Source organism: Gymnodraco acuticeps, unplaced genomic scaffold (assembly GCF_902827175.1).
Source record: "Gymnodraco acuticeps unplaced genomic scaffold, fGymAcu1.1, whole genome shotgun sequence".
NCBI lineage: Eukaryota > Metazoa > Chordata > Actinopteri > Perciformes > Bathydraconidae > Gymnodraco > Gymnodraco acuticeps.
This window is the reverse complement of record NW_022990021.1, coordinates 1,171,795-1,198,241: the sequence shown is the minus strand read 5'-3', so window position 1 is coordinate 1,198,241 and position 26,447 is coordinate 1,171,795. Positions and strand designations below refer to the sequence as shown.

At 41.7% G+C, this 26,447-nt stretch overlaps 1 protein-coding gene across 9 annotated transcripts in view; it reads left to right on the top strand.

The window, feature by feature from the left end:
* asap1b (ArfGAP with SH3 domain, ankyrin repeat and PH domain 1b) overlaps positions 1–26,447 on the top strand; it is a 61,850-nt gene that overhangs the window by 11,165 nt on the left and 24,238 nt on the right. For 7 of the 9 annotated variants that reach the window (XM_034214004.1, XM_034214002.1, XM_034214003.1 and 4 more), the window contains exons 2-12: positions 9,663–9,735; positions 11,662–11,807; positions 14,745–14,819; positions 15,256–15,305; positions 15,484–15,613; positions 20,640–20,725; positions 22,689–22,764; positions 23,419–23,505; positions 24,177–24,185; positions 24,441–24,541; positions 24,715–24,784. In XM_034214004.1, the coding sequence (XP_034069895.1) occupies positions 9,663–9,735; positions 11,662–11,807; positions 14,745–14,819; positions 15,256–15,305; positions 15,484–15,613; positions 20,640–20,725; positions 22,689–22,764; positions 23,419–23,505; positions 24,177–24,185; positions 24,441–24,541; positions 24,715–24,784 (903 nt within the window). The remainder of the gene's footprint in view (positions 1–9,662; positions 9,736–11,661; positions 11,808–14,744; positions 14,820–15,255; positions 15,306–15,483; positions 15,614–20,639; positions 20,726–22,688; positions 22,765–23,418; positions 23,506–24,176; positions 24,186–24,440; positions 24,542–24,714; positions 24,785–26,447) is intronic. The other 2 variants (XM_034214000.1, XM_034213997.1) reach the window with 1 other exon arrangement.

Sequence of the window (26,447 nt, the reverse complement as noted above, 5' to 3'; positions counted from 1 at the left end):
AATCTGCAGGTTGATAGGTCCTCCATATAGCTTTGGTTGCATCTCTGTTTGTAATTATTGGCATTTCAAGGAATAAAGGATACATTTGAAGCCAAAATCCACAACCATTTATAATAGTTCCTCCAACCCTGACTAGAAATAGGTTTCCTGAGTTTTAATGTTTTTTTTTCTTCAGGAAACCTGAACCTGTTTACTCTGCTGCTTTTAGTTTTTCTGTGACCGATATCAAACACAATGAGAAACAGGATGCCAGTTGTCATTTTTGTAATCATCAGCTGCAATTTCTCCCACTATTCTCCTGTTAATAGCAGCTGCTTCACATGAATAATGACTTCCTGACTGGTAGACACAATACAGATAAAGGTATGCAGCTTTTAATGATACGTTTGGTGAGTGCAGTCTAATGCAGCAGTGTGTGGGTGGGATTGAGAAAACATGCACATTGCTCGAAGAAAGAAAAACGGTAGTGGGCTGAGAGTGAGAGAAAGAGAGAGCAAGCAGAGGGAAGCCGCCAAATGAAGTGTGAATGTAACGCTGCTGCATGCTTGGCTTTTCGCCGGCTGCACGCATGCGTGTCAGTTCCTGCGAGATCTGCGGCAAAGAGACGGCGTCTTAGCAGCTCGGCGACTTGGCTTCATCCACCGTGTGGCCGCACTACACTCAGCACAGGAAGCACACAGCTCGGCAGTTAATTTCTCTCTCTCTTAAGACATCTGCATGCTAATAGCAGCAATACGTTATGGAGTCATCTCTGACTAGTATTGACGTTCTTAGTGGCCAATAACATTAGCAAGTCAGGATTTATGCATTAGATATAAGTGAATTAGAGCAGATATCTTACCCAGTGACTCAGCTTAGAGTCAAATTGTTGTATCCCCGCTGTAAATGTATTTTATTCGTAGTCAAAGTAACATCACTTGGTGATACTGTGCAGAGCAGGGACTGTTGACATTTCATTGTGGTTTGGACTTCCTTGTGGGACATTGAAGTGCTAATGGGAGGTTGCCACAAATGGGAATTGAGTTGGCTGCAAAAAGGCGATGCATCAACGAGCTGCATGCTGGAAAATCGGACTCTTAAGTAGGCTGAGCAATACAGGAAGTGTTGCTATCATGACAAACTGATATTTGAACGCACTGATATATTTAGAGACGTTTTCAGTAGGCCAGGGGTAATATTATACAAGGTATCAGATCTAATGTACCCAGGCAGTGCTATTTCAAAACCTGTTTGTGAAAATCAAATGATGGCATGAATTGCTCTGCAGCTGCTTTTTTGTAATAACTGAATTCCTTATCATTTTCGGCTAGCTGTCGGTCGTCAGTCTGTCAGATACTTTAACCACACTGAAATATCCTAACCAGATTCTAAGTTATTGTATGGATTGCCATGTAATTTGAATTTATAATTTGACACTTAGCCTCATTGGTTGACAGAATACCTCATGATAAAGTATCTTGCCAATGACTTAAACTAAAATCAAGCATGAGGGGTATGACAATGACGAGGTATAATGTTAGTTTTGCAGCTCCTTGTACTAAAAAGTTGCTAGATGGCATCCAAAATGTTCCCGTTTTCCCACTATAAAGAAGAACTATTGTTATATACTAATCCCAGTTTAAAAAAAGACAGCGAAAGCAAACATACATTTGATTCTTTATTCGCTGCGATGGTTAATCTAAAGTAGGTTTCATGTTGATACAAATTTGGGATCCTCATTCATTTCAAAACCATGAATAAGACGAAGTCTCATTCATACTTCTCGTTTTTATTATCCATTTCAGATGCACTACATCAGTCATGTGGTCGTTCTGATACACCTCTTAACCAAAACCAAAACCACTGGCAGTCAATCGCTCTCTTTCAGTACCGTGTTTCTGTGTTTGTGTCGAAAAATAGGCCATCCTACCTCAGCTGCTTTTGAAAATGTTACATCCTCTAATTTTTCCCATTCCACTTGGAAATCTGAAGGCCTCTCCTGCTGCAGACCCAGAAAAAAAGGATGTGCATTTGTTTCCTGCCAATGAAAGCAGCTCCCCGCCCTTCCTGCTTGACTCATGCCACATAGACTCAACAGACAGACACAAAGACGTGACAGACAGTGATATCCTCTTTGACTTGTTCATATTAACAGAGCGTGAAAAGCCATTATTTCTGTCATTTTCAGTATGTGTAAATGTTCTGTATTCAAGTGTATCCTTCAGTTTAGCTGTGAGTCTGAAAGGATGTGACTGAATGAAACAGGAATCAAACACACATTCCAGTTTCTTCTTCTGGGAATTAATCAGCATAACAGCAATTCTGAGAACTTGGGTGCCCGATCTTATCTGGGTGAAAAGTAAAATCTGCCACAGTGGCATAGTTCAGTTCTGCTGACAAACAGAGAGCAGAGTTAGTCAGAGCCTCCCAAAGTCTCCACGATGAAGAATGTTGAGCTGACGTGTGACACGGCCACACCACATCTCCAAGGTTACCGTACAACCACAGCGACAGTGCGATGCCAAATGCCGAAGTGGGAAGGATGAGTTCAGAAAGGAAATGAGAAAGACGACTAACGGGCCATGAAAGGGACAGAGCAGGAGTCTTAAGAGTGGATCAGCAGACGAAGAAAAACACCCAGAAAGCGTCTTTTGTTTTACTCTCCAGCTGTCAGCGGAGAGCAGTTAGTGTCATTAGACGGAATGCTGACGACCCGGGACAGGACACCGACAAGCCTGGCCGCTTCCTGCTTCCTGTCAAAGGACGGCTGCAGGGGAAACGGCAGTGCTGCTGAGTGAGGATAAGGCCCGGGGCAGGAAGCGTGAAGCTGAGACGGCCTCCAGTCAGTCATGCCCAGTCACTTCAACCACCAATTTCCCCCAAGGATTCGACCTCAACGGCATGACTAGGTGCGGTTGTTTAGGAACCAGGAAGTCAGCCCTATTAACCCCTTTGGTCACATGGGTTCTTTCAAGGGTTATTTCTATTTTAACTTTGAAATAACAAACGGACTCTTGGGAATGGCTTGGTTTGTCTGACCAAAAGCCCAGAGCACCAAGATGTTTGTCGGTTTTTGGCACATCTCTGTTGGATTCATGGACTAAGACTATACAGTTTTGTTATATTTCCCATCTTTACCAATCATGTGCCAGGTTTTGCATAAAAGGATGGTGATTTCCCCCCCACTCTTTGTCCTCAATCAGTCTGCTTTCATTGAAGATATGTGTTGCCGATGAAGTGGTTTGTGGGTGCCAAGTGCTCTTCAACTGCAATTTATCTAAACCTGCATCAATTGCAGCAGTCATTTAAAAAAAAAAAGCTGAACTATAAAAACTTCCCTGCTTTCCAGCCTTTAGAATATAAAGTAATGCATTATTTGTTGTATTATAAGATAGCAAACTGAGTACTTTTGGTTATTTATACTGTTGAACAGAACAATAACGTTGAGTTATTGACTATTTGATTGCTTTTTGAAACCACCAACTGATAATCTTACATCATCCAATGTCATGTCAGATGGATCTATGTATTTGGTGTCAACCTTATTGACCCTACAATCAATACCAAAACAAAAACACTCAATACTCGGAGGCGTCAGTCCACCCAGCCTAATCAAAGCTCTCCATTTTTAAATGATTGCCTTTGTGTGCTTTAAGAAGTGAATAGTTCACTTAAAAAAAACATGTTTGAACAGTAAGAGCTTTTCCTGCCTCCTGAATTTGACCGTCATACATTTGACAAACTTTCGGAGCTCACGCTGGGTATAAAATCTGTTCCTTCTGAGGCACCATGCGCCACCACCGCCCTTCACCTCCTATAAGCTGGCCCTTGACCTCCTTGGCTCCGTTTCTGACAGACTTCTACTTAAAAGCATTCTGACACTGACATGTTGACTTTCAGAGCACACATGGTTCTTCATGATAGATATTTCTCAGTGGAATAACAAAACGTATTTTATCCCTTGTTTTTTTTCTCTAAATAAATCGTCTGCATGCGTCACTTGGACAAACGAGCGCAGATGTTTTGGCATTGTCACACTTTCAAATCCCCCTGGGTTGATTGGGAGCTTGCCATTGGTTCCTGGCAGACAGATACAATTTTAATATATTCAATAGTTGTCTGCCTTTTGGAGAGCAGGGTTTGGATGCATTCTTTCCTGTTGCCAAGGGGTTTGTAAAGCATGTGTGCCGAGACAGTGCTATTTCATTGATTCTTTTTCCCCCCACTAAAAATATGAAGGATAAGAGCTTTAACAAACCCTATCTTCAAGATACATTGGTCACATTTACCACTTAAAGAGTACTGGCCAATGTATGAATGAATCTTCTGTCTTTGTATACAAAATAAACAGTACAAAGCATTTCTTTAATCAGATTTCTATGGACAATCTCACCATAAATCCAAATAACAAAACAGCTGAAGAAGTGAAATTTAAAGGCTGTTATATTACTGCTGAATATGTAATTACAAAAACAGACAGAGTGGATTATGGGTGACCCTTGGGTGACGGTGCCAGCTGCTCTCAACATGAGCACCACAACGCCAGGCAGCCTGCTCAGCCTCTGTTCGTGCCCTTCATCCTAATCAGCACACAGCACTGCAGCCTCTGAATAATCACAGATTGACTTTGAAGACGTTTCAATGAAGACTGACTACTGAGTGACGAGGGGGGGGGTGGGGTTTGGTGTGTTGCGGAAAGAGCGAGTGACGCAGCTTGTTAGTAAATGTGTCGGCTGTTATGGGGATCTAATGCAGAACGTATCCAATCATTTAGCTGGATTCGCTGCTATATGAAAAGAAGTCTGCTGATTTATGTTTTATTTGCTTTAAATAATTCACGTTTTAGTCTATTAATAATTGAAACTATCTCTCACAGTTACAAGGAACCTCATGGTGACGTCTTCGAATTGTATTTGATCTTTGAAAACCCAAGATAACCACTTCGCTTCCCATGTTTTCAGGATGAGCAACCTGAGCTTTTTAATCTATTAAGAATGTTTTTATGCTCTTTGAAGATTTTAATGATAGTGATTATTGAGAGAAAACCCATTTTGGCCAAGATAATGGTACTACAAACATATGCACAAGCTTGCCTGGGCACTGTTTAGCCAAACACAACTTAATAATGAGGGGGTGTGTTGGGCAGCAGAGTTCCCATATCCAGGGGGATCAAAGGGCCCGGCCCCCGGCAGAAAGGGCCCTGCAGCGGGCAATCTACTGCTGCCATAATTGGGGAAGAGCCATGTAAAGCTGTCCAGGGGAGACTGAAGAAGCCTTAATTATGATGCAAAATGTAATTAGCCTTCTGTTGAGTGTGTGTGCTTCTGTTCTTAACCGCCTGACCTTGATGTAATGGTGTGTTTGCTGGTGTTTATCATCCATTACAAGCAAACATGGCAGTAATGCTTCCATTCCCTCTGGTTAGGATGGTCTGCATATGAAATCATTGTACTGTCAGAACCAATTAGTGTGATATCGACCAATACCAGCTCACATTTTAAATCATTTAGTGGAAAGTCGTTCCGGTGCGTTTGTGTTTTACTGGGCTTCTGAAGCATCTCCCGATTGCCTCTGCTCAATATAAAACAATAATAAACGTCACACAGACAGACAGCGTTTTGTATGACAGGTGGTTTCCTTGTTGTTGCAGAGGTTGTTGAGCACGCAGCAGGAATAAATGCTTGACCTCAATTTTGCTGCATTCTCCATCCATGAGGCAGATCGGAGCGTCCTGTAGCATTTAACTCCAATAATCCCAACAAAGAAACATCCTCCTTCTATTTCATCACACGGTGGTTACAGATACTCTGTGAAAAAGGGATGGTAAATAACTGCTGTAATAACAGGGAAGGTGTTGTGGAATAATAGGGTTTTATCACTTATTGGACATGTAGTGCTTGTGGACATATGCATTGGGATTTTGTATCCATGCAGGCATAATGTACTTTCATGTATGCATTCAGAATGTCCTCAAAGTAAAATTAAGTAAACATTTCTTACCAAGAGTTCAAATTGTTTCCTTTTACTGAAAAAAATAAATAAAAAATAGCAGTTAATCTGATGGTAAATCACACTTTTAAGGTTTAAATGCGGTTTAAAGAATTGCCAAACATGTAATCAAGTGACTGAAAGTATCAGACAGTCTATTATCCTTTTTTAAATAAATGTGTCAACAACAAGGTACCATATTCACAAATAAGAGCACATTATCAGTGTGCGAAAAAGCACACGTCCCACCGTCCGGGACGTGTTATTTACGATATCGGACAAGTAGATCTTTCAATTGACTTGTCCGGCGGACAAGTGACGTTTTTCGCCCTCATTTATTGACAAATGATTGATACATTCAGTTTACAAAAGGCAGAAGTCATTCGCAAATTGTCCGTGTCCGCCATTGTTCGTTTAGAAATGTTAGTTTCGGTTCTGCTTGTCGATTCCTAAGGAAATGCATCTCGCCGCTTTCTGTACTGTTAGACCGGGGCGGGGCGGGACCATGGATGTATAATAAGAACGACGTGTAGCACAGTGGCAGGGTTGGGAAGCAAAACTCGGTTCCGAGTAAGAACAAATAACAATTGTCCAGTACCGGGATTAATAAGAGTTGTGAGCACAGGAGGCGAGGCCGAGCCCCGCGGACTGCAGCTCTCTCTCTCTCTCTATGCTCCGGATCATCTGATCGCTGCACGGTGCAGCTCAGCGTCTCTCTTTCTCTCTTTCTACACACAGCGGATCCGCTGCCCGTTTAACAGCCTCATCTTTGTCAAACTTTCATATGTTCTTTCTCTAACACGTAATTGAAGGTTATTAATCGTTTTAACTCCTATGTTGTTAATATTGACCGCCATTTCCTTTATGAAGTGAAGCAGCCTCCCTGTCTGTGTCCTCGCGCTGTCCTCACATCCCCGGACCCCCAGACTCGGAGGAGCACAGGGATGTCAGTATTGTTTATGAAGCAGGGTATAGAAAGTACATTATTGAAATGAAAATACTATTTATTTACTTTTACAAACAGTGAGCAGCTGGGCAGCTGCAGCATGTGTATAGCAGGACATGTGTAAGCGTGCAAGCGTCTTTGAGTTGTAGAAAAGCGCTAGGCCTATAGGCTATAAATATAATGTATTATTATTATTAGGCCTATTTGTTGGAGATGTGTGGTTGGACTCTGTCTCACAGGCAGGTTGCAGTGTAACATCAGAGGAGACTGGGCCAATTGTACATTCTCAAACTGCACCACTTAGAACTAACTAAACCAGTGGTTCTCAAACTTGGAGAAAAAAAAAAAGTCGGGCCCCCCCAACACAAGTCAGGCTCAGTGGCGGCGCCAGATATTTATTTTGGGGTGCTGTGGGGTAGCTTGACGTTTCATAGAGGGTGCTCAAACATTTAGGGTTTCCCATTAATGTACCGGGCGCTACAGTGGAATTTTCTACTGCAACACTCCCCACGCAAATACACAGTGTAACAGTTACAATGAAGGCTCGAGGCATATAGGTGTAAGCAGGGGTAAAGTGCTATTTTTATAGGTGGTGTGTGTGGACCTCACATAGGGGGGTCCGGGGGCAAGCTCCCCCGGGAAGATTTATTTTTAAATATTGAAGTTAAAAGCATCAATCTGGTGCACTTTGAGATCTATAGATATATCTCTCAACACCCAGATGAAACAGAACTGTAAACAGATTTACTATTTCTTTATGGATATTTTACAAATCACCCTTTTAAACTTGAGCAGTAAACTTATAATTGTTTACATTAATGGTGACCAAAACGTTTGAGACCCACTGAGATAACACAGAGTCCTTTAGCTCACTGAGTCTCTCTGTATGACAGGAGAGGACTCTCCTCCACTTTGTTGTTGAAAAAACTCCTTATATCCGTTAGCGTAGTTCGCTAGCACCGGAAGCTAACAACAACGATCTCCGGTACCGGTGCGTTCTCTCTCTCTCTCTCTCTCTCTCTCTCTCTCTCTCTCTCGCTCACGCACACACACACAGTGCCAAGCTTTAATGAAACACAGAGACCCAGACGTAATAGTACTGTACTGCATCATATTATTTTCGAATCAATAATTTTTCAATTTATGATTTTTTTTTAAATTGTAATAGCCATTTTTCCTCCTGGTCTCTCGCGCCCGCCCTGGCATGCCTCTGCGCCCCCCACTTTGAGAACCACTGAACTAAACAATGCAGAGATTATTTTTATATAATTTTATTCAATAACCGTAAGAAATTCAACAGTATGAAGTGATTTGTAAATAGGAATACAGATTTGACTTAATGTTTTCATAAATATATTTTTCTCCCAGTTTGTCATGGGACTTATTTTTACCCTCTCAAAGAACCGGAATCGAGAACCGAAAATAACCGGAATCGAAAAGCATAACCGGAATCGTTAAAATCCAAACGATACCCAACCCTATGTGTGATGCAGTAAAATCTTACCGCTCACTTACGTTAGCGGTGTCGTAAAAAACGTGAGAAAATGTAAAATACGATGGCGAAGAAGAAGATTCCATTGACCCCAATTTTTGTCCATTCTGGACAAGTGAAAAATGTATTCGGACAAGTAAATTGCCAAACTCACTTGTCCATGGACAAGTACTCTCTAAAAACTTTTTCTCACACTGATTATATCTGCTGATTGCAAATTATTCCGTTGTTATTAACATATAATAATATCATCGTAAAATATATTCATTGAAAAAGGCAATAAAAACAGCAAAAAAGCTCAAACTTAGAACAACAGTAACAAATGCTTACAGGTGAGGTTATGAGAAGAAAACAGTATTTGAATACAAATGAAAGATTATTATAAGACTGGTTGAAAAAGAAAAGCAATGGCTTTAAAATCTATATGCAATTGTAAAAATATATAGTTAAAAGCTCATTTAAAATGTCACATGTCTTCCTTGAATGAAATGTACTGTGTTCAGCTTTCAGGGCACAAATCATGATGTGTTTGAATGTGTTGTAACTTCAGATGTAGCAATACGGGCACATGCTGAGTCGTTCTTTATGTGGATGATGTTTATGATGATGAATTTTCCTTGTGCGTGAAGCAGTTTTTAGCGAGCGGTAAATCAGTTCAAGGGTCAACCTAGAATGGCTTTGTCTTAAATAGCGTTGCAGGATTTTCTCTAAATATAGATATGAATCTTCGCTAAATGAGTTACCACCAGTGTTATGATCTATGGCGTCTTTGGAAGTGGTTTTCTATTTATATTGGTCATTATTTCAACTCCCATGTGCTTTGGGTGCTGAACTCGGAACATTAATCTCTAAAAAATTGCAATAAAGTGAGACGGATAACTCACAGTAACAATAGGTCACTGACTGTGTTTACTTTTCTAGCATTAATATGTTTCATTATGAATAATTATCCTAATACATATCCTAAACAATTAGAGACCCTGCTTATTTATTTAGCTTTGAGCACAAAGGCTTTGCTCCAGCAATTAGAATTGAAATAATAAAAATGCCATATTCAGGTCAAACACTGTTTCTTAGCTTTATTGAATATGAATGGTTTGAATTACTGAGCAAATATTGCGTTAATGCTCTAAATTCTTCAAGTTTGCTGTAGCATTAAATCCCCATTATCCTTGACGTCCTTTGATATTAATGTCTTCAATATGTTCTTCAAGGATCAATAGATTTTTAAAAGCTTCCTCTCCTTTTTTTTCTCAGGCGTTGGACCAGGATCGAACATCTCTGCAGAAGGTGAAGAAATCAGTGAAGGCCATCTACAATTCAGGACAAGGTGAGGCTGTCTGCTAAATATACCAGGCCTTAGCATGCTTTAGCTGATGGTTGGTTACGTACTCATAACCCTTTCCAAAGAAAACCCCCAGAGGAGAGCCCAGGATCTCTTAAATGTCTTCAATACAAATGCTTTTTTCGTTGTTGTCCGGGACATTGCCTTTTGTGGAACAGATGGCGTTCTGTGTTTTCAGGCTGTCCCAGAATCCGACACCTGAGTTTTGTTTTGCTCGTTGCTGTGGCACGGATCCTCAGTAATTTTCCACAGAATACTTTTGAGAGCAGTCTCCACCCTTTAAATTGACAGTTTCAGATGCGTGTCTCCCAAATAAAGTGTGGTTGTCCTCCAGAGAAAAGACAGCCTACCTTACTGCCTGTGACTCTTTGTATGAGAAACTCTAAAAGCCTCATAACAACTGGAACAACTCTTAAGTCAAATGTCTTAGTTCAAGCCACTTGCTTCAATAGTTAGTGGCTTTGGCTAAATGTAGTGGTATTGAGCAAAAAAAAACTGTATATGATCTCAAAATGGAAATAAGAATGGGATGTGTTTGCCACCTGCAAATGTAAGAAATGGTTAGAATCTGAGAAAAACACAATCGTCCAAAAACAACATTTTGTAATCTTTAAAATATCAGTTATGGTTTATATGGAGACACAACAACCACTTATATGTGAAATAGAACTTAATATGATTTATTTCTATTACAAATATATATAAATAAAGGCACGTGGAATGTGTGGGCAAGTATATGCTAACACCATCTACCAAAGCTAGCTAGCATAGCCACCACAGCTAATAAAAAAACTATAAAGAGAGCCAATTGCTGATAGTAAACACATTAAATGGCTGTATCAGACCATAAATAGTGTCAAAGATTTGGTTTTATTCCAGGAATAACATTCACACACACAAATACTGAATCCTTACATATACATTCAGTATTTTCTTGGCCCATACATGCCAAACAAACTAGGTTTTTGAATTCCAGTATGCCAAAAGATCAAAATGGCTGCTGCAGGAAGGAGCTCTGCAGGGTGTTAGTCTCACCTGACCTCCCTCTCAGGACTCTTCCTCAGACTTGGCAACAGCGTGAACATCACTCCCCCTGCAGCCCCTCCCCATCCATCACAAGGACAGATGATGCTGCTGTTTGACTGATGCCTCCAGCTGCCTCTCACAGAAAACCACACATCTCGTTATGCTGACATTTCCTGCGTATCAGCACGACTAAATATAGTCAACTTTTATAAAACGCAGTCTCTGTGGAGCAGCACTGATCAGAAATTCCTGGTGAAGGTCACGTGTTATTGTATTACTTAAGTTGGTGCACTGATGAAGGACCTTTCCATTGGAAGGATGTGTTGAATATTTCTGCCATTATTATGAACATCACAAGTAGATGTTAGAAGATTTATAAGCTTTGTTCCTCCAGGTGTTTTCCTGTGTTGCTTTTTTCGAACAAAGAATGGCATTTCACTGATTTCCTTTTTTGTTCTTAGCCCTTTTTCTTCAATTGTCTTTAACTTATATTCTTGTTGTAAAATATATCAAACCGTTTGGATATTCTTTGAAGAGCTGTGACCCACGGAGTGAACTTCACCAGCAAACTATCTGTATTTGCATACATTAAAATGTAAAACAGACACTATGTGATAAGAAAACCTGCCATCTTTTTGTACTTGACAGTTTTTAATATTCAGATCTGCGGACACATTTCGGTTGGTAATACAAAGTGCTGAGGTTTGACACCCAGCCAATCATTACCTTTGTGACCGTTGCACCTGCAGCTAACCACCATCAAGACATGCAAATGCTATTGTCCACTTCCTTCCCTGTGCACATGCTAACCATGCTAATCATCAGCCAGAGTTCAGGGCAGTTAACTGCCCAGTGGTTGAACCTTCTCCTCTGTTTCCCACACAGACCACGTCCAGAATGAAGAGAACTACACTCAGGCTCTGGATAAATTTGGCAGCAACTTCATTAGCCGGGAAAACCCCGACCTGGGTACGGCTTTTGTCAAGTTCTCCTCCCTCACCAAGGAGCTGTCTGCCCTGCTGAAGAACCTGGTGAGTCCAACGTAATGTCAGTCAAATGTTTCAGAGAGCTCTATGTGTGCTTCTCCTCACATGGATAGAAAGAAGAATACTTTCTGAAGAGAGTTTCTGTCTCTACTTCTAAGTGGTTTAGGATTTGGGGTTAAGATTAGGATTAGAGTAGAGATGAGGCTAGTAGTGGAGAAGGTCAAGAGGTTATTAATGCTGATTCCTCACAGAATAAAGGTTCATCAGTCTCCACACTCAAAACTGTAAAATGTGCCTACACAGTGAGTGCTGTCATCTCGTTTGGACGCTATAGCTGACTGCGGCTGTATCCACCCCCCAAGCTTTGTGTTTTGTCCCCCCAGTCGCAGCTCTTATCTTCCTGCCGTGGATTTCCCCTGACGTTTCTGTTGAATAATGTGTCCTGTTTGAATCCTCTGTGAGTGATTGTTGTTAGAAGAAGAGCCAGTCGCCGCTCTCTCCCTCTCTTCCTGTGTGGCTGACAGCGAGATTAGACTCCATGAATACACTCGGCAGCACCAGGAACAACTGTGTGTGTCCTTAAACGTTCCTAAATCATCCACCAGTTGGCGCTACTTTCATACCTGCAAAGTTAAATGATTCCTACTCGTAGTTTTCCCCTAGTTTCTATTTTGAGTGTTTTATTGAGTGACTTTTTTACACTTCAATATCTACGCCCCTAAGGCTGCTGGTATGTGCGAACACTGCAAATGAGAATTGATGAATTGTGCTTGTCCTAGATGTTCTACATGTGTTATCGGCTTAAATGTAAGGATTTTATAGATGCATTTGGCCTTGTTGTTGCCGGCTTTATCAATGGAAATTCCCCCCTTTTTTTGATAATGCTGCACTAAAAGACCCGCTTCCAGGATGCACGCCGGCAGCCGGCCAGTAGAGGATTGATCCTGACGTTGGACATATGCAAGACAGGCACTTAAGAAGCACATTAGCGCCCATTAGGGGTTGTTTACTTCCTTGACCGTGTGTCTGTGTGGACTTGGCTAACAACAACAGGGACTTAAATGCTTCGTACTGTTGTAAATGACCTTCCTGATCCTAATGGTTAGATTGTTGGCAACAAGTTCATTCTTCAATAGACTAACTTGCACTTTTTCTATTATGTTGCTGATGACTTCAGTCAGCCGTATGCAGAATGTGTCGATGATGCATTGTGGGTTAAAGGATAAGGCCAGCTTGAGTTTTCTCCTCAAAAGACAACAATTTGAACAATCCTCCTTTCTGTACTTAACAACTGCCATTCCCTGTCTACGTTACTCAGCCCATAAAGATGTAATCCTCTAAAGCTGCACTAATCAATATTTTATATTACCAACGGGTCAAATGACATGTCACCCACAGGGCCGTATCCAGGATTTCCTATATACCGAGGTCCAAACATGCTAGGGGGATTCGGGGGATACCCCCCGAGATTTTTGGGATTTTCATGATCTAGTTAGGTGCTTTTTAAGTCCTGTGGGGGGTCACACATTGGATAATATATTGATTTCAAACCATGTCAGTGGGCTGACAATGTCAGCATCAATTATTTTTAAAGTGTAATACATAAGAATCAGTTGATTGTTACTATTAATGATCTGGACATGCAGAAGAGGCTAAAATGATCACAACACATTGTCAACATTCATTTGCCATGTCTCTCTCCTTTCCATAACCTGCAGCCTCTCTTCCATCTTCTTGAGTCTCTCTGTCTTCTTCCTGTTCATTACTCTCTCTGTCCTCTACTCTTTCTTTTTGTTCAATCTCTCCCTTGTTGTTCAGTTTTTGCTCCTCCTCACTTGTCGCTCCTGCCAGCGAATTAAAAGCAATTCAGCTATTTAGTTAATTTCACTTGTTTGTTTGCATTCTTTTTTTATTTAAATCTGTTTTGTTTGATTCTCAAAAGAGAACAAAGATGTAAGCAAATTGTGTTTTATACAATTGTATGTTATTATGACATCATAACTGCAATAGATGTATGTTTTAAAATTATGCCTATTGTAAATGAAGACTATTGTTATAGATAGATAAATAGATAGATAAATAGATGGGCTTATTAAGCCTACATTATTTTGTGTGACTCCAGTTCCTCTCTGACTTCCATCACTTTCTCTCTCTCTCTTTCTCTCTGCCTGTCCTGTCTCTCTCTTACCAAAGCTGAGCTTCGACTGACGTAGTCTTTTCATTATATCTGAGTCAGTGTAAAAAGAAAACAATACAATGTTATATCTTCAATGTTTTACTCAAATTGAAATGAAGAAAAGCATTACAACGTTCGTTAAAAGGTAATCCTTCTGACATTGGATGAACGTAATTAACTGTAGCTCTCTAGCTAGTTTATTCACGCAATTTAAACCAAAGTATAGCCTATAGCTGCAATATAAGTTAGTGTGCATGTTGTCGGACGTCCACTGACTAACGTAGAGCGTTCACACAGGATCTGCTGGTCATATGATGTCCTGATGAACAGAAACACAAGCAGCCCGCTGGACTCAGATCTCTAGATACCTCATCACTCCTCCGCTGCTCCGATACAAGTCCGGGCTGCGGAGGTTTGTTGATACATGTCGTCTTCTTCTGTTTGCTTTAATCGAGGCTACGTAGTTATGCAGCGCCCCCATGGTCAGTAAATGGAAGTACTACAAAGAACCCCGTTTAGTGCAATTATTTCACAAGTTTTGTTATACACAGCTCGGAAAATATTATCGAGGTCCGGACCTCGGTGACCTCAATGGTAGATACGGCCATGGTCACCCAGTGTAACCATCTGGATCATTGATGTTTTTTTTATAAACAAAACAATGGATCTCTGGAGTGATGAATTATATTGAGCTACACAGACAATACTTGTTTGTGAGAAGAGTCCAGCCTGTGTGATGTTATCTGTGATTGATTGTAGCAACAGCTACATTCTAACTGTAATTATAAATGTGTGTGTTCTCACAGCTCCAGAGCCTCAGCCACAATGTCATCTTCACTCTGGACTCGCTGTTGAAGGGCGATCTGAAAGGCGTGAAAGGGGTAAGGTTTACTGTAAAACATTTTCTCTTCCTGACATTTTTTTCTTCCCTCCCCGCCCCTCTCACGGCAAGACAGGGAAAAAAATAAACGCCTCGTCAGCACATCTCTCTTTTAACCACTGTAAGTTGAGTATAAGTGAGAAGAGGCCATGGACACGGGGGAGAGCGCTCTGTTTAAAAGCTCCCACTGTAAATCTCCCAGAGAGTAAACACTGTCTTTGAGTTTTGCTTGAGGCGGGTGTCGAGTAACTGGGTCATGAACCGTTGTTGTTTGGGGTACAAGGAGGGGTGCGGTCGCTCGCCAGACGTCCAGAGCATAAATCGTGAGCGGAGGGAGGCATTTGATGGAATTCTGGTTGTGATCCAACTCTGCGAATAACTCTGTCCCCACGGTGACCTCTCTGTTTGCTGACGCTTGTCCTCCTTTGTTCCCGCAGGACATTAAGAAGCCCTTCGACAAGGCATGGAAAGACTACGAGGCCAAGTTGTAAGTGGATAATTAAAGTTGCACTTTTGCTCATTAAAGACTGCTGAATAATGAATCAAACAGGGTTTCTAATGTGCAGCAGTATTGTTTGCGTCCGCCAGAAGATATTGCATACACAAACTTACACTGATGATATAAAAATATACAAGAATAGTCATTATCCTCTCCTGTGTGACAGTACAAAGATCGAGAAGGAGAAGAGAGAGCATGCCAAGCAACATGGCATGATCCGCACTGAGATCACCGGGGCTGAGATCGCCGAGGAGATGGAGAAGGAGCGGCGTCTCTTCCAGCTGCAGATGTGCGAGGTAGGTTGTGAAATGAAGCTACGCTAAAATACATTTCTGGTCGGCATCAAACATCAGAGGAACCCAGCCGTTAGCCAGGGCCACATTACAGGTTAAATCCCCACAGCACAGCATCCTCCAAATATCCTCTTTTATGATGCTGTCTCTTTGTAAATCACAAATTCACCTTCACAATGATGTTCTTTTAGCTTGTAGGAAGAAACATACTGTGTCGAACAACACAGCCTCTTCATTTATTTAAATGGGGGGAAAAACACAGCGTTGTCTGGCAAGAGAGTTTAATCTTGCTCAACATTTGCAGCAATATAGTGTAATATCATTTGACGTTGCCCTGACAATATTGTAACACCTTATATGCAAGCGTTTCATACTATTATTTTTGTATTTGTATGCATTATTTGGACTGAATAGGGACATTATATAACCGTTTTATCATGGCTCTTGACACCCAAATCCAACCGTGGTTCGTCCTACTTTGAAGCAACTTCAACCCACCAACGCAGTGCTATTTTTGGTTTCAGCACCCACTTATTCAAATCATATATGTATATGTATGTAAAGTCTTCGGTACCAGCTGCGTTTAAAGGGAATTTTAAGCTCCAGTTGACTTTTTTTCTCTCAAGATAATTTGAATAATTTAGAGAATATCTTTTAAATTCCTGCAGCTCCACATGTAGGGATTACAGCAGCCCCAAAAGATACATTAATGAATGAACAACGTACGACTGAATATAACATTAAACATCTCATGGCCAGTGATGAGTTGATATTTGAGCAGCTAATAATAAAAAGTAAAACTGTTATTAATTTAAGTGTTTTCAGATGTTCTTCAAGTTCAGTGGACTTGTTTGCTTCTCAGCGTGTTGTGACACAGTTTGAGTTATCTTCCATTTTATTATTAAGTGTAAAACAAATGTGAGTTCTTTATGTGCTCAAGAGACTCAGAACAAACTGTTAGATCTCACTTTCCTTTGCCAAAAATCCTCTCTACTCGTGGGTGGTGACGCCTACGCCTTGTTCACTGTTTTATCCTGTTAGGATGTTTGACTCAAATTACATAATGGGCCGATGCCGGTGCACTGCTGCTGGTTGTGTGAATTATTCACGACAGAACTTGCTGCAGTCCTTTTGTGGCCTCCCATGCTGAGCTGCCCTCCTCGAACAGTGACTCATAGGTGTTCCTTTTCCTCATATTTCTCACCTGTGTTCACACTTTTTAGTCTGCCGCAGAACAGGTCTTTAAGGATCACAGGTCAGGTTTATCTGAATGTTTTCGAGAAAGCGGTAAAAATCAAACAAGTGAAACGGATAAGAAAACAACAGAAGAAAAGATAACTCCAGCCATGCTAACAGAGCTAAGTGCTAACATTAGCATGCTCACACTGCCAATGCTAACATGCTAATGTTTAGCAGATATAATGTTTTCACTAGCCTGGTTAATTATTAGCACAAAGTAAAGCTGTAGTTTACTGATATTTCATTAGTATTGCAGTATATGTTTATCTAAACACTAAAGAGCCACATCAGTAGCGGCGGGCGTGTCTGAAGCTCGACCAACAACCAATCACATGAATCTCCTGCCCCTGACACACAAGCAGTGGTTTGATTGGCTAGAGCTTGTACTGGCATATGATTTGATTGGCTGACGCTTCCACCGAAAGCTTCAGAAGATTCAAAAGTTGAACATTGCTCTACTTTTGAATCCTGAGATGCCTGGAAATCTCCGCTTTGCTTCCCACAATGCAGTTCGGCGAAAAGTGAGGCAAAGTGACGTCACCCCATTCTGGGCAGAAGCGTTGGAAGATTTTTTTAACGCTGCTGTGTGGACGTACCCAACGGCCCAGTAAGAATCCTGGCATCAAATAAGAAACCCTAACATTTGCATCCCTTCTCGTGATGCCAATTGCAAGCTCTCTTGGTTGTCGTGGTCAAACACAACTGTATTTCTTCTATTTGGTAGATATAGCTATGTGAATGATGAAGATGTAAATATGCTATAGATTCACTAAGGTGCTGCGGGCTGAAACTCAACCCCTGTTAATCAAGGCTATACATTTGTTAAAAAACAGATAGACACATACGTTTTTAGAAGCATGTTTTTATATGATTTTTGGATGTTGGACCACCTGAATCTGAATATGCGTATCATGTTCAAACTACATTAACGCTAGCATGCAGCTGTTCACCCCGCACAGTATCTTTGCTGTATATCTGTCCCCCTTTGACTCTCTGTCTCTTTATGATTTTAGAACATTTGTTCAACAGTCAGTGTATTGTACATTTGTGTAGCCCGCCTCCAGTTGATGTTGGATGCCAGGGTTGTAGCTCCCACGTTGTATTAGCCCTGGCTTCCTCTTTCATTGGCTGCCTCATGTCCATATTTGATTTAAAATGTCTAATGATCAGCAGATCTTTTCATGTCTGTGCACGTCTGATTTGTTGTCCTCACAAGACTGCACGAGTCCCGTGAACAGTGCATGTTGGTTGTTCCGGGCTGAAAGCAGCAGACAAAAGGCCTTTGTGGTTTTGGCCACTAGATTCTTTCACACACACATACGGGTATTGGGCCGAGCGCGACACCGTACTTCCGGTATCCGCCGTTTTATGCGAGGTGCAAGCAGGCCAAGGGTTTAGCCGTACACCGTCTAGGTGTTGCTAAGCTTCCTGTACTGAATATCATAGTCTATTGCCTTAATCAATATCTAGTCAACTCTAAAATACCACATATATGCAATGGCATGATAATATTATTGTGACAAGTGGGGTATTCACCTGGTGTTTCCAGAAATTAGACGTAGATGCATACATCTGTAGGCAGTCTGTAAGGGCAATCCGACAACCCACACAGCTCTAGTTTACGCTGGTAACGACCTAGAGCACACCCCTCAAGTCCAGAGATGTAATCCGAAGACATGCAGCGATTTCTTCGGTCGTTAATTCAGAAAAAAAAAACCTAGCTAGTTAGTTGTTTATATTTGCACCTCCATGAAAATGGCGTATTTATATATATATATGGCGCGTGTTGCATTGTGGGTAGCTCGTGACGTCACTGTGTGTGAAAGAATACTGAACCAGCCTCTCTATAAATGGTAGTTAGTGGACTTTGCGGTTTAAAAAATCCGTAAATGGCTCTTTTATGCGAGCAGAATTGAATAATTTCTATATATGATGTGTTTCAAGCCAAGTACAGTTCAGTGTTTAGGTTAAACACATTGAAAGCCAGATATCCCATCAGCTGCTGCTGTATTTAAAGAATCATTGCTATTGAGCCTCTGATCTGACCAACCTCTTATATAGCGGTTTGTTATTGTGCCATATGATATAATGTAATAAAGGAAATAACCATCAGAATGATTTCGCCATAGCTATCTTGTTATTCTTTAATATATTTTGTTACATTTGGAATTATATAGCCATTCATACGTACTTAAACAAAATGTTTTGGCATTTGATGTGAGAAGGTTTTTATTAGTCAAGGATTTTATTGAATGCGTTTGCTAAACACCCTCATCATATCTGCTTACTTTAACCATTAGCATATACTTTATTGATTTTCTAGATAATGTACTTTATTTTGCTAAGGTATACGAGCTGAAGCAGTTACTTCAATAACTTCAATAACTTCAATTTACCATTTGAGTCTTTGTATTCAAAATGTGAAGTCCCAGTTTTCCATATATGTTGCTCAGTCAAAATCATTTATGTCAGTAAATTGCAGATCCTTTGGCTCAAAGCAATTTTTTTGAAGACGATTCAAGAATTGTTAAAGCATTTCTCTATTCTCTTTTGACGTTACCATTATAGGAAATGATTGTCAGTGTCAACTTTGATACCGGAATGTAAAAATGGAATGCTGATAAAGAAGACTTCATCAAATTGCACATTAAATACCTACTTCATAGGTGAAAAATCTGACCTAGTTATGTGTTACGTCATCCACAGAGTTATGTGATTTATCTGTAAACCAATAAAAAGAGGAGACGGAATAATCAAGACATTTCCTAAATCAACAGTCATCAGAAAATAACTCCAAGCGTAGCTGCTGTGTGAGGGTGAGTTGCTGCAGTCAGTGGTACAATCTGTTCATCCCACTTAACCTCATTTCTCTGTGTGTGCGTGCACTCTCACGCTCTCTCCCTCTCTATGTTACTCAATCACCAGATTACTGGATGCTCTCACACTCTCGCCCTTTTCATCCCTGCTGATGGGGAAGGAGTGCGGAAAGGCAGGGCTCAGCGCGCTGCATTATGTCCTGCTCAGACACGGCGATGCTGCTCGTTCGCACAAAAGAGTCCGAACACGCACATTGCGGCAGCGCTCTCCGAAAACACTGAAGCCGCAGACAAAATGTGGATAATCTCCCATCCAACGGGCGCTGTCAGCCAGACAAAGGGACAGCACATGCATGCATACACACGTATACGCACATACACATGCACTCATGCGTACACATGCATCCTCGCACGTGATGTGAGGAGCAAATTGAAACAGTATGTTGGAAGCTTTTGTGTGGATGATAACATCTCGCTGTGAAGCTAAAAGTGATCTGACTCTGTAAAAAATCTCCATGCTGTAGGATAAACTCAGATTATTATATATTTGTTTGTTTGTGGGAGCCTTGTCTGAAGATTTGTTGTGAATGTTCAGACACTCAGACTGAGCATGCCGTCTACAAAGCACTTCCTCTGGAGGCTTTTCTCTCTTTTTATGATGCATCCTTTTTGAATATTTTTTTAGATCAAGGCAGACTGTTCGGTATTTTCCTGTACTGAAAGTGTGTTCTACACTTAAGTCCCCACTCCCGGTGTCAAGGCAGTCATGGCTCGTACATCAAAGCTTTCTCAAAGCACTCAGACGCGATTATCATAATGCAAAGTGTTCATACTCTTCAGTGTCTATGGCAATGCAGAAACATCTTTATTCTCTGTGTAACAGCTCTGCCTCATTAAACCCAAGAAAAAATCATTTCAACCCACCCTGGATTTCAACTCCTGACTGAACTCTGCACTTCTCTTTTCCTTTGCAGTACCTGATCAAAGTCAATGAGATCAAGACCAAGAAAGGAGTGGATCTCCTCCAGAACCTGATTAAGTATTACCACGCTCAGTGCAAGTAAGTACCACCTTAATCCCCCTGAACCCGAATCTGTGAGTCTCCCCTGTTGTGTGCATCACACCCACTTAGAAATGTGTCAGAGAAAAAGGTTGTGTCTCTCTCCGTCTTTGCCGCTCTTGATGTCAATTTTCTTTTCTCCTGTATGATTCACAGACCTTGAGGGTGCACACGTGGGTATATATAGCTCTCATAAATATGCACAGGTCATCATCCAGATACGTTCTGACAGCTGTGGGGTTTGGTGGGTAAATAAGTGGGCGCTCTCCGTGCCAGAACCGCAGCTCACGACGGCTTTTGACAGAATGACAAATCTTCTCGCGCAGTTGCTAGGTTCTGTCATAACACCAGGACAAAACAATATACTTCCCAATGTAATCTGTTCAACCTGGGCCTTGATCGATTGAAAAAAGGAGCAGCGGTGACGGATTAGCGGCAAAAAAAGCAATCGATGTGAACCTCAGGGAGGAGAGACTGCTCACAGCCAGAAAACTGTTTGTGTTTATTTTTGGACATCAGATGCTCTTCATTTAACAAATTGAGGGCGGCAATTAACTGAAAATGGTATTGGCCCAAGAAAGCATGGACACTTTAAAAAAATACATTGGTTCTTCTCTAAATAACATCCCAACATTAGTACTATATGATGTCAAATTAGGTATGTAGTGAATTACGTAGGTTTTTGGATGCAAGAATTAAATTCTAATGACACAACAGCTTTCTAGATATGCTCAACTGCCTCATAATGAATAGTGCAATGGCGGTCTGTGAGGTTTAAATGAAAAGTGAGTGTTACGTTCCCTCCAAGTCTAGGGGTACCAAGGGGAGTAACAAAACACAAGGATGACCAAGCACGACAAAAAAGAGAGAAAACCGATCTCTGAAGTAACGAACAGGTCGTTTAATGAACAAGACAGGAACACGGGCTCACCAGCCAACTTGCACAGAATACTAAAGAATCGATATATCTAGGAGCACATCTCCTATCAATCGGCAAGACACAGTTTTGTACACATGCAGCCAGAGGAGGAAAAAGGAGGCCTCACTGCAGTCTACCTCCGGTCCTATATGGAGGCCCTGATTGGGAATTAGGAGCACCTGGGGAGAGGCTGCACCTGGGGACAATCAGGCTGCACCTGGGGAGTCAGAGGGAGAGAGAGAAAGACACACACACACCCACACAAACACTACGGCACGTAACAGTGAGCCATTGACTCCTCACCAGGATAATGAAATGAGATCATCATAAGCGCAGCAATAGAGGACCAGGAAGTTGCAAGGCAGTTAGCCGTACTGGCATTTCCAGTAGAGTACTTTCTCTGCTTATTAGAGAAAATGTTCCTCTTCTTAATGAACATTATTCTTATTAGGGTCCATATTTCCCAAACCTTTACAACAGTGGTGGTGGGTAGAATATTATCACGGCCAAAAGCTATACCTGAAGCATAAACACTTTTACTAAACATCCTTGTACTTGACGTGGGTGCTGGATGGAGTGGGAGGACACAAGTGGGATCCTCAGTGCTCAGATTAAAAGCAAACAAGCAGAGGAGAGATGAGACGGAGAAAGTAATGAGCGGAGGAAAGGAGCGGCGGGCAGGGGGATGGAGGGATGGAGGTCATTAGCTGTGATTTGTGGCTACAGCGCCGCATCGAGGTGTGTCGCGCCGACAGATCCGTGATGGATTTCAGGATGTGCTAAGCACCTCTGCAAATCTGCTGTGGACACGCACAGCCACCATTTCTGTGCCAAGACCCAAAGGCGAGAACAAGCCCAGCTATACATTAAACATAAACTGCACCAATCCCTCCCCCCCCCCTCTCTCTGTGTGACCTTCATAGTGGCCAAAAGTCTCAACACCTGACATTTGCAAAGTAGTAATTCCCATAAATGACCGACTCTCAAATGTATTCAGTGCATGTTAATGTCAGTGAGATTCACATTTACCTTTTGATTCTCCAGTTTCTTCCAAGATGGCTTGAAGACAGCGGATAAACTGAAGCAGTATATTGAGAAGCTGGCAGCTGATCTCTATAATGTAAATACTTTTGCACACTTGATTACTGTTTTCTTACAGGATTACATCTATAAAGTTGTCAAATATACTCAACTTAAGGTCCACTTATTAGCTAGTTCCTGAATGCCTCTCTTATTGAGCAGATTCATTTTTGCTTAAGCTAGAAAGTGTACTTGAAGTGGTTTTCTTTTTTGTGTGTCCAAGGTCAAAAAATGAAGTAGCATCTCTATAGATCCAATAAAGGTGTATGCATAATGACCCCTTATAGAAAATGACTAAATAAAAGAGTCTTGTTGATATGCTTTACAGTAGGTTTCAGGAAAGAAAAGGCTATCTTACACACATAATAAAACACGTTTGGAAAGGATGAGCCTACACTGACTGCTCTCCAACATTTCTTATACAAAGTCCTGCTGTGCTTTCTCCTGAAGCAGCCGTTTCAAAGCTCCTGCAGTTCTCACGAAAGGGGAAGTAGCACATCTGCAGCAACTGTCATGACTCACCTGGAAACTTCACATATACACAAAATAAAGCAAGAGAAGTTCATTTTGTAGCAGATCAATTCATTTCAGTCTTGGTATTTACACGAGGCACTTTTGTCAGCACAATAAACATCCCCCTGTAAATACAGCTAGTCATCTTTTTGTTCCGCTGTTCCTCAACTTGTTTCCTCAGATCAAACAAACTCAGGATGAGGAGAAGAAGCAGCTGACTGCCCTTCGTGACCTGATCAAGTCCTCCCTCCAGCTGGACCAGAAGGAGGTAGGCAGCTCACACACACACACACACACACACACACACACACACACACACACACACACACACACACACACACACACACACACACACCTGGCCAAATGTAAACTTGTTGTAGGTGGAAATCTTAACAAGGCCCACACCGAGACATATAAGGCTAATCACAGCAATGGGGTTCACTTAAACAGCCATATTGCTCCAGGTGCCACACGGATTTGTTGTTAGACACATTTTCCACCACCACGGTTTGGAGCTTGTCTCCTGCAGCACAGAGCGAGTGCCCAGTGCTGTACCATGCTGGTAGCCAGTGTGTGGTCGGCTTTGCTGGTGACCAGTGTTGTGCCTCACTGGCTGCTCAGTGGAGAGCCCCTCACTGCCCGACTTAACACATCATCATTAAAACCCTGCCAACCCCGGATTTACTCAGAAACATAACCTGCTGTGGTAGATTCACACATTCATTCTCTGCATGTTCACATTTAATGTTCACTTCCTGTAGCTTCTCTTGCTAATATCACCCACGGTAGGCACAACAGTAAAACATGCATATTGTGGATTTGATGGTACATGGGTGGGCGGCACACTTTTTCACACTCAACGCCTTACACCTGAGATGGATCTTTCACACCTCTCCCCTCTATCTCCCCCTTTCTGCCTTCTGCTTGTCTGGAATCAAGTCTAGAAGAGTAAGTTCTGGTGCATGTTGGGCATGCTGGCATTTGTCTGTTCAGTGGTTTGGCCTTTTAGAGGCTTCAGAGCATGCCTTATAGATGTCATTTTCTTGTTAGCCCTTTGGTTTGAGATTAGACCTTGTGTTTTGGTGTTTAAGTATAGTGTGTTTGTGTCTGTGCTGCATGTCTTTCAGCAGATACTCTGCATATAACTTGTGTTTAACGTTGTTATTTCTTGCGTGTTTGCACATTTTGTGTGGATTCGCACAGGACTCGCAGAGTAAGCAGGGTGGCTACAGCATGCACCAGCTGCAGGGGAACAAGGAGTTTGGCAGTGAGAAGAAAGGCTACCTGCTGAAGAAAAGTGATGGGTAAGCCGCTAATACAGACACTAATACATCAAGACAGTAAGAGGAAGTAGCATTTAAAACATTAGCTTGTAGACATTAGCATTCAAATGTAGAATTTCAAAACTTATCCACGCAGATAAGAAACACATGACAAGTCCTTTCCTAATGAGCCCCCCCTCCCTCTTTTTTTACAGACTGAGGAAGGTTTGGCAGAGGAGGCAGTGCTCAGTGAAGGGGGGCATGCTCACCATCTCTCATGCCACAGTGAGTACCACACACACACACACACACACACAATCACACACAAACACACTTTGCTGATCAAAGAGAGAACATCATGCGGGGAGGTAGTGTTGGGCTTTCTCAATCTGGAGGCTGGCAGTGTGGAATTGACATAGATGGGTTGTCATGGCAACCCCTCTGCCCCTCCCCCCTCTGCCTGCTGCGCCTGGGTGACTCATCTGAGAGCAGTGAGAGCGTACTGTATGCTGGCACGTCTGAGGGCTCGTCTCCGTGCAGCTGCAGTGGCTGCTTCGCTGCGAAACCCAAGAAACTGAAATCACACCCGAATGAACTCTGTAACACTTGCTGTGATTTAAAACCTCCCACTGTGTCTGAAATAAAGACTGAGGAGCTTAGCACAATCCCCAAGTTTAGCTAATTGTGGCAGTGGCAGATGTCTCATCAGGCAAAGACAGATCCAATTGTGGACTTAAAGAAAAAAACAGGAACTGTTTCATTGGTTTTGGAATTAACGAGGTATAGTGTGTGCATTTCGGCTGTGTTACCCTAACTGTCACTTTAAAGCTGTCATGTTTAAAATTAAAGAATCTGAAGAATTGTTTAAAAAACAATGAGAAATATTAAGGCATCAAGACAGATAAGAATCTCCCTGATGTCTCCAAACCAACAAGTTAAAGGGACCCTATTATGGTAATTTTTTTGGTGTGCCTCTTTTGTGAAATGTTTACGTGCTTTATTGTTTAAAAAGTGCTTTTTTTTCATACTGCCTGTGCTGCAGAACCTCTTTTCACCCTGTGTCTGAAACCAGAGCCCAGTCTGCTCTGATTGGTTAGCTGGCCGGCACGGTTGTGATTGGTCAACCGCTTAGAAATGGAGCTCTAGCCAATACAAGTCCAATGATTGCGTAGTGATGTCACTCTACCACAAGTCTCACTGCCTATCAACATCATTCAAACTAAAATGACTTGATGGACATCATTGGTGACCAAAAACACACAGAAAGCTTTTTATATTTGCTTTATCTTTGGAAAAAAGTGGTTTATATGAATAAATGCACACAAACAATAGACAAAATATTCAATTCATCCAAAATATGACATAATTCACCTCCATATCCTTGTTAAGGACTATTCAATAACCTTACCTATATGAAGGCCCTAAGGAAGATCCTCTGTGCTGTATTCAGATTCAGAACCTCCCTTGCTGTGTGTGAGCCTCTGCATTTTTCATTGGTCACTTTCTGTTTTAATAGTGTTAAGTTTGTGAGCATGATTTCAACTTTCCCACAGCCGCTGCCTCAACCATGATAACATCCTTTGTGTTCGCTGCAAGCTCTGGGGAAGTGGTTTGTCTCACATATGACATGAAAGGCTTCCTATTGTTCTGTTGTACAATCACTCGCGTTGTGTTACTCTTGGTAGATATACAAGATCTTATAACACATTTTCTTTCAGACTGGAGTCTCTTTAAGTTCTTATTTCTGGTGTCAGAACTTGTGGCAGCTGAACTCTATGTGACTCTTGTTGACATGGCGGTTGCCAGCAGGCCAGCCGAGCTCCACGGCTCATCACAGCCTGTTAGCATTTCATTAGCACGTGCTGCCTGTCACTGGCAGGGGACAATGCTCAGTATACATGTGCCAAGTGGGTCCATTATTACAGTACACAGCCCAGCCATGACGCTC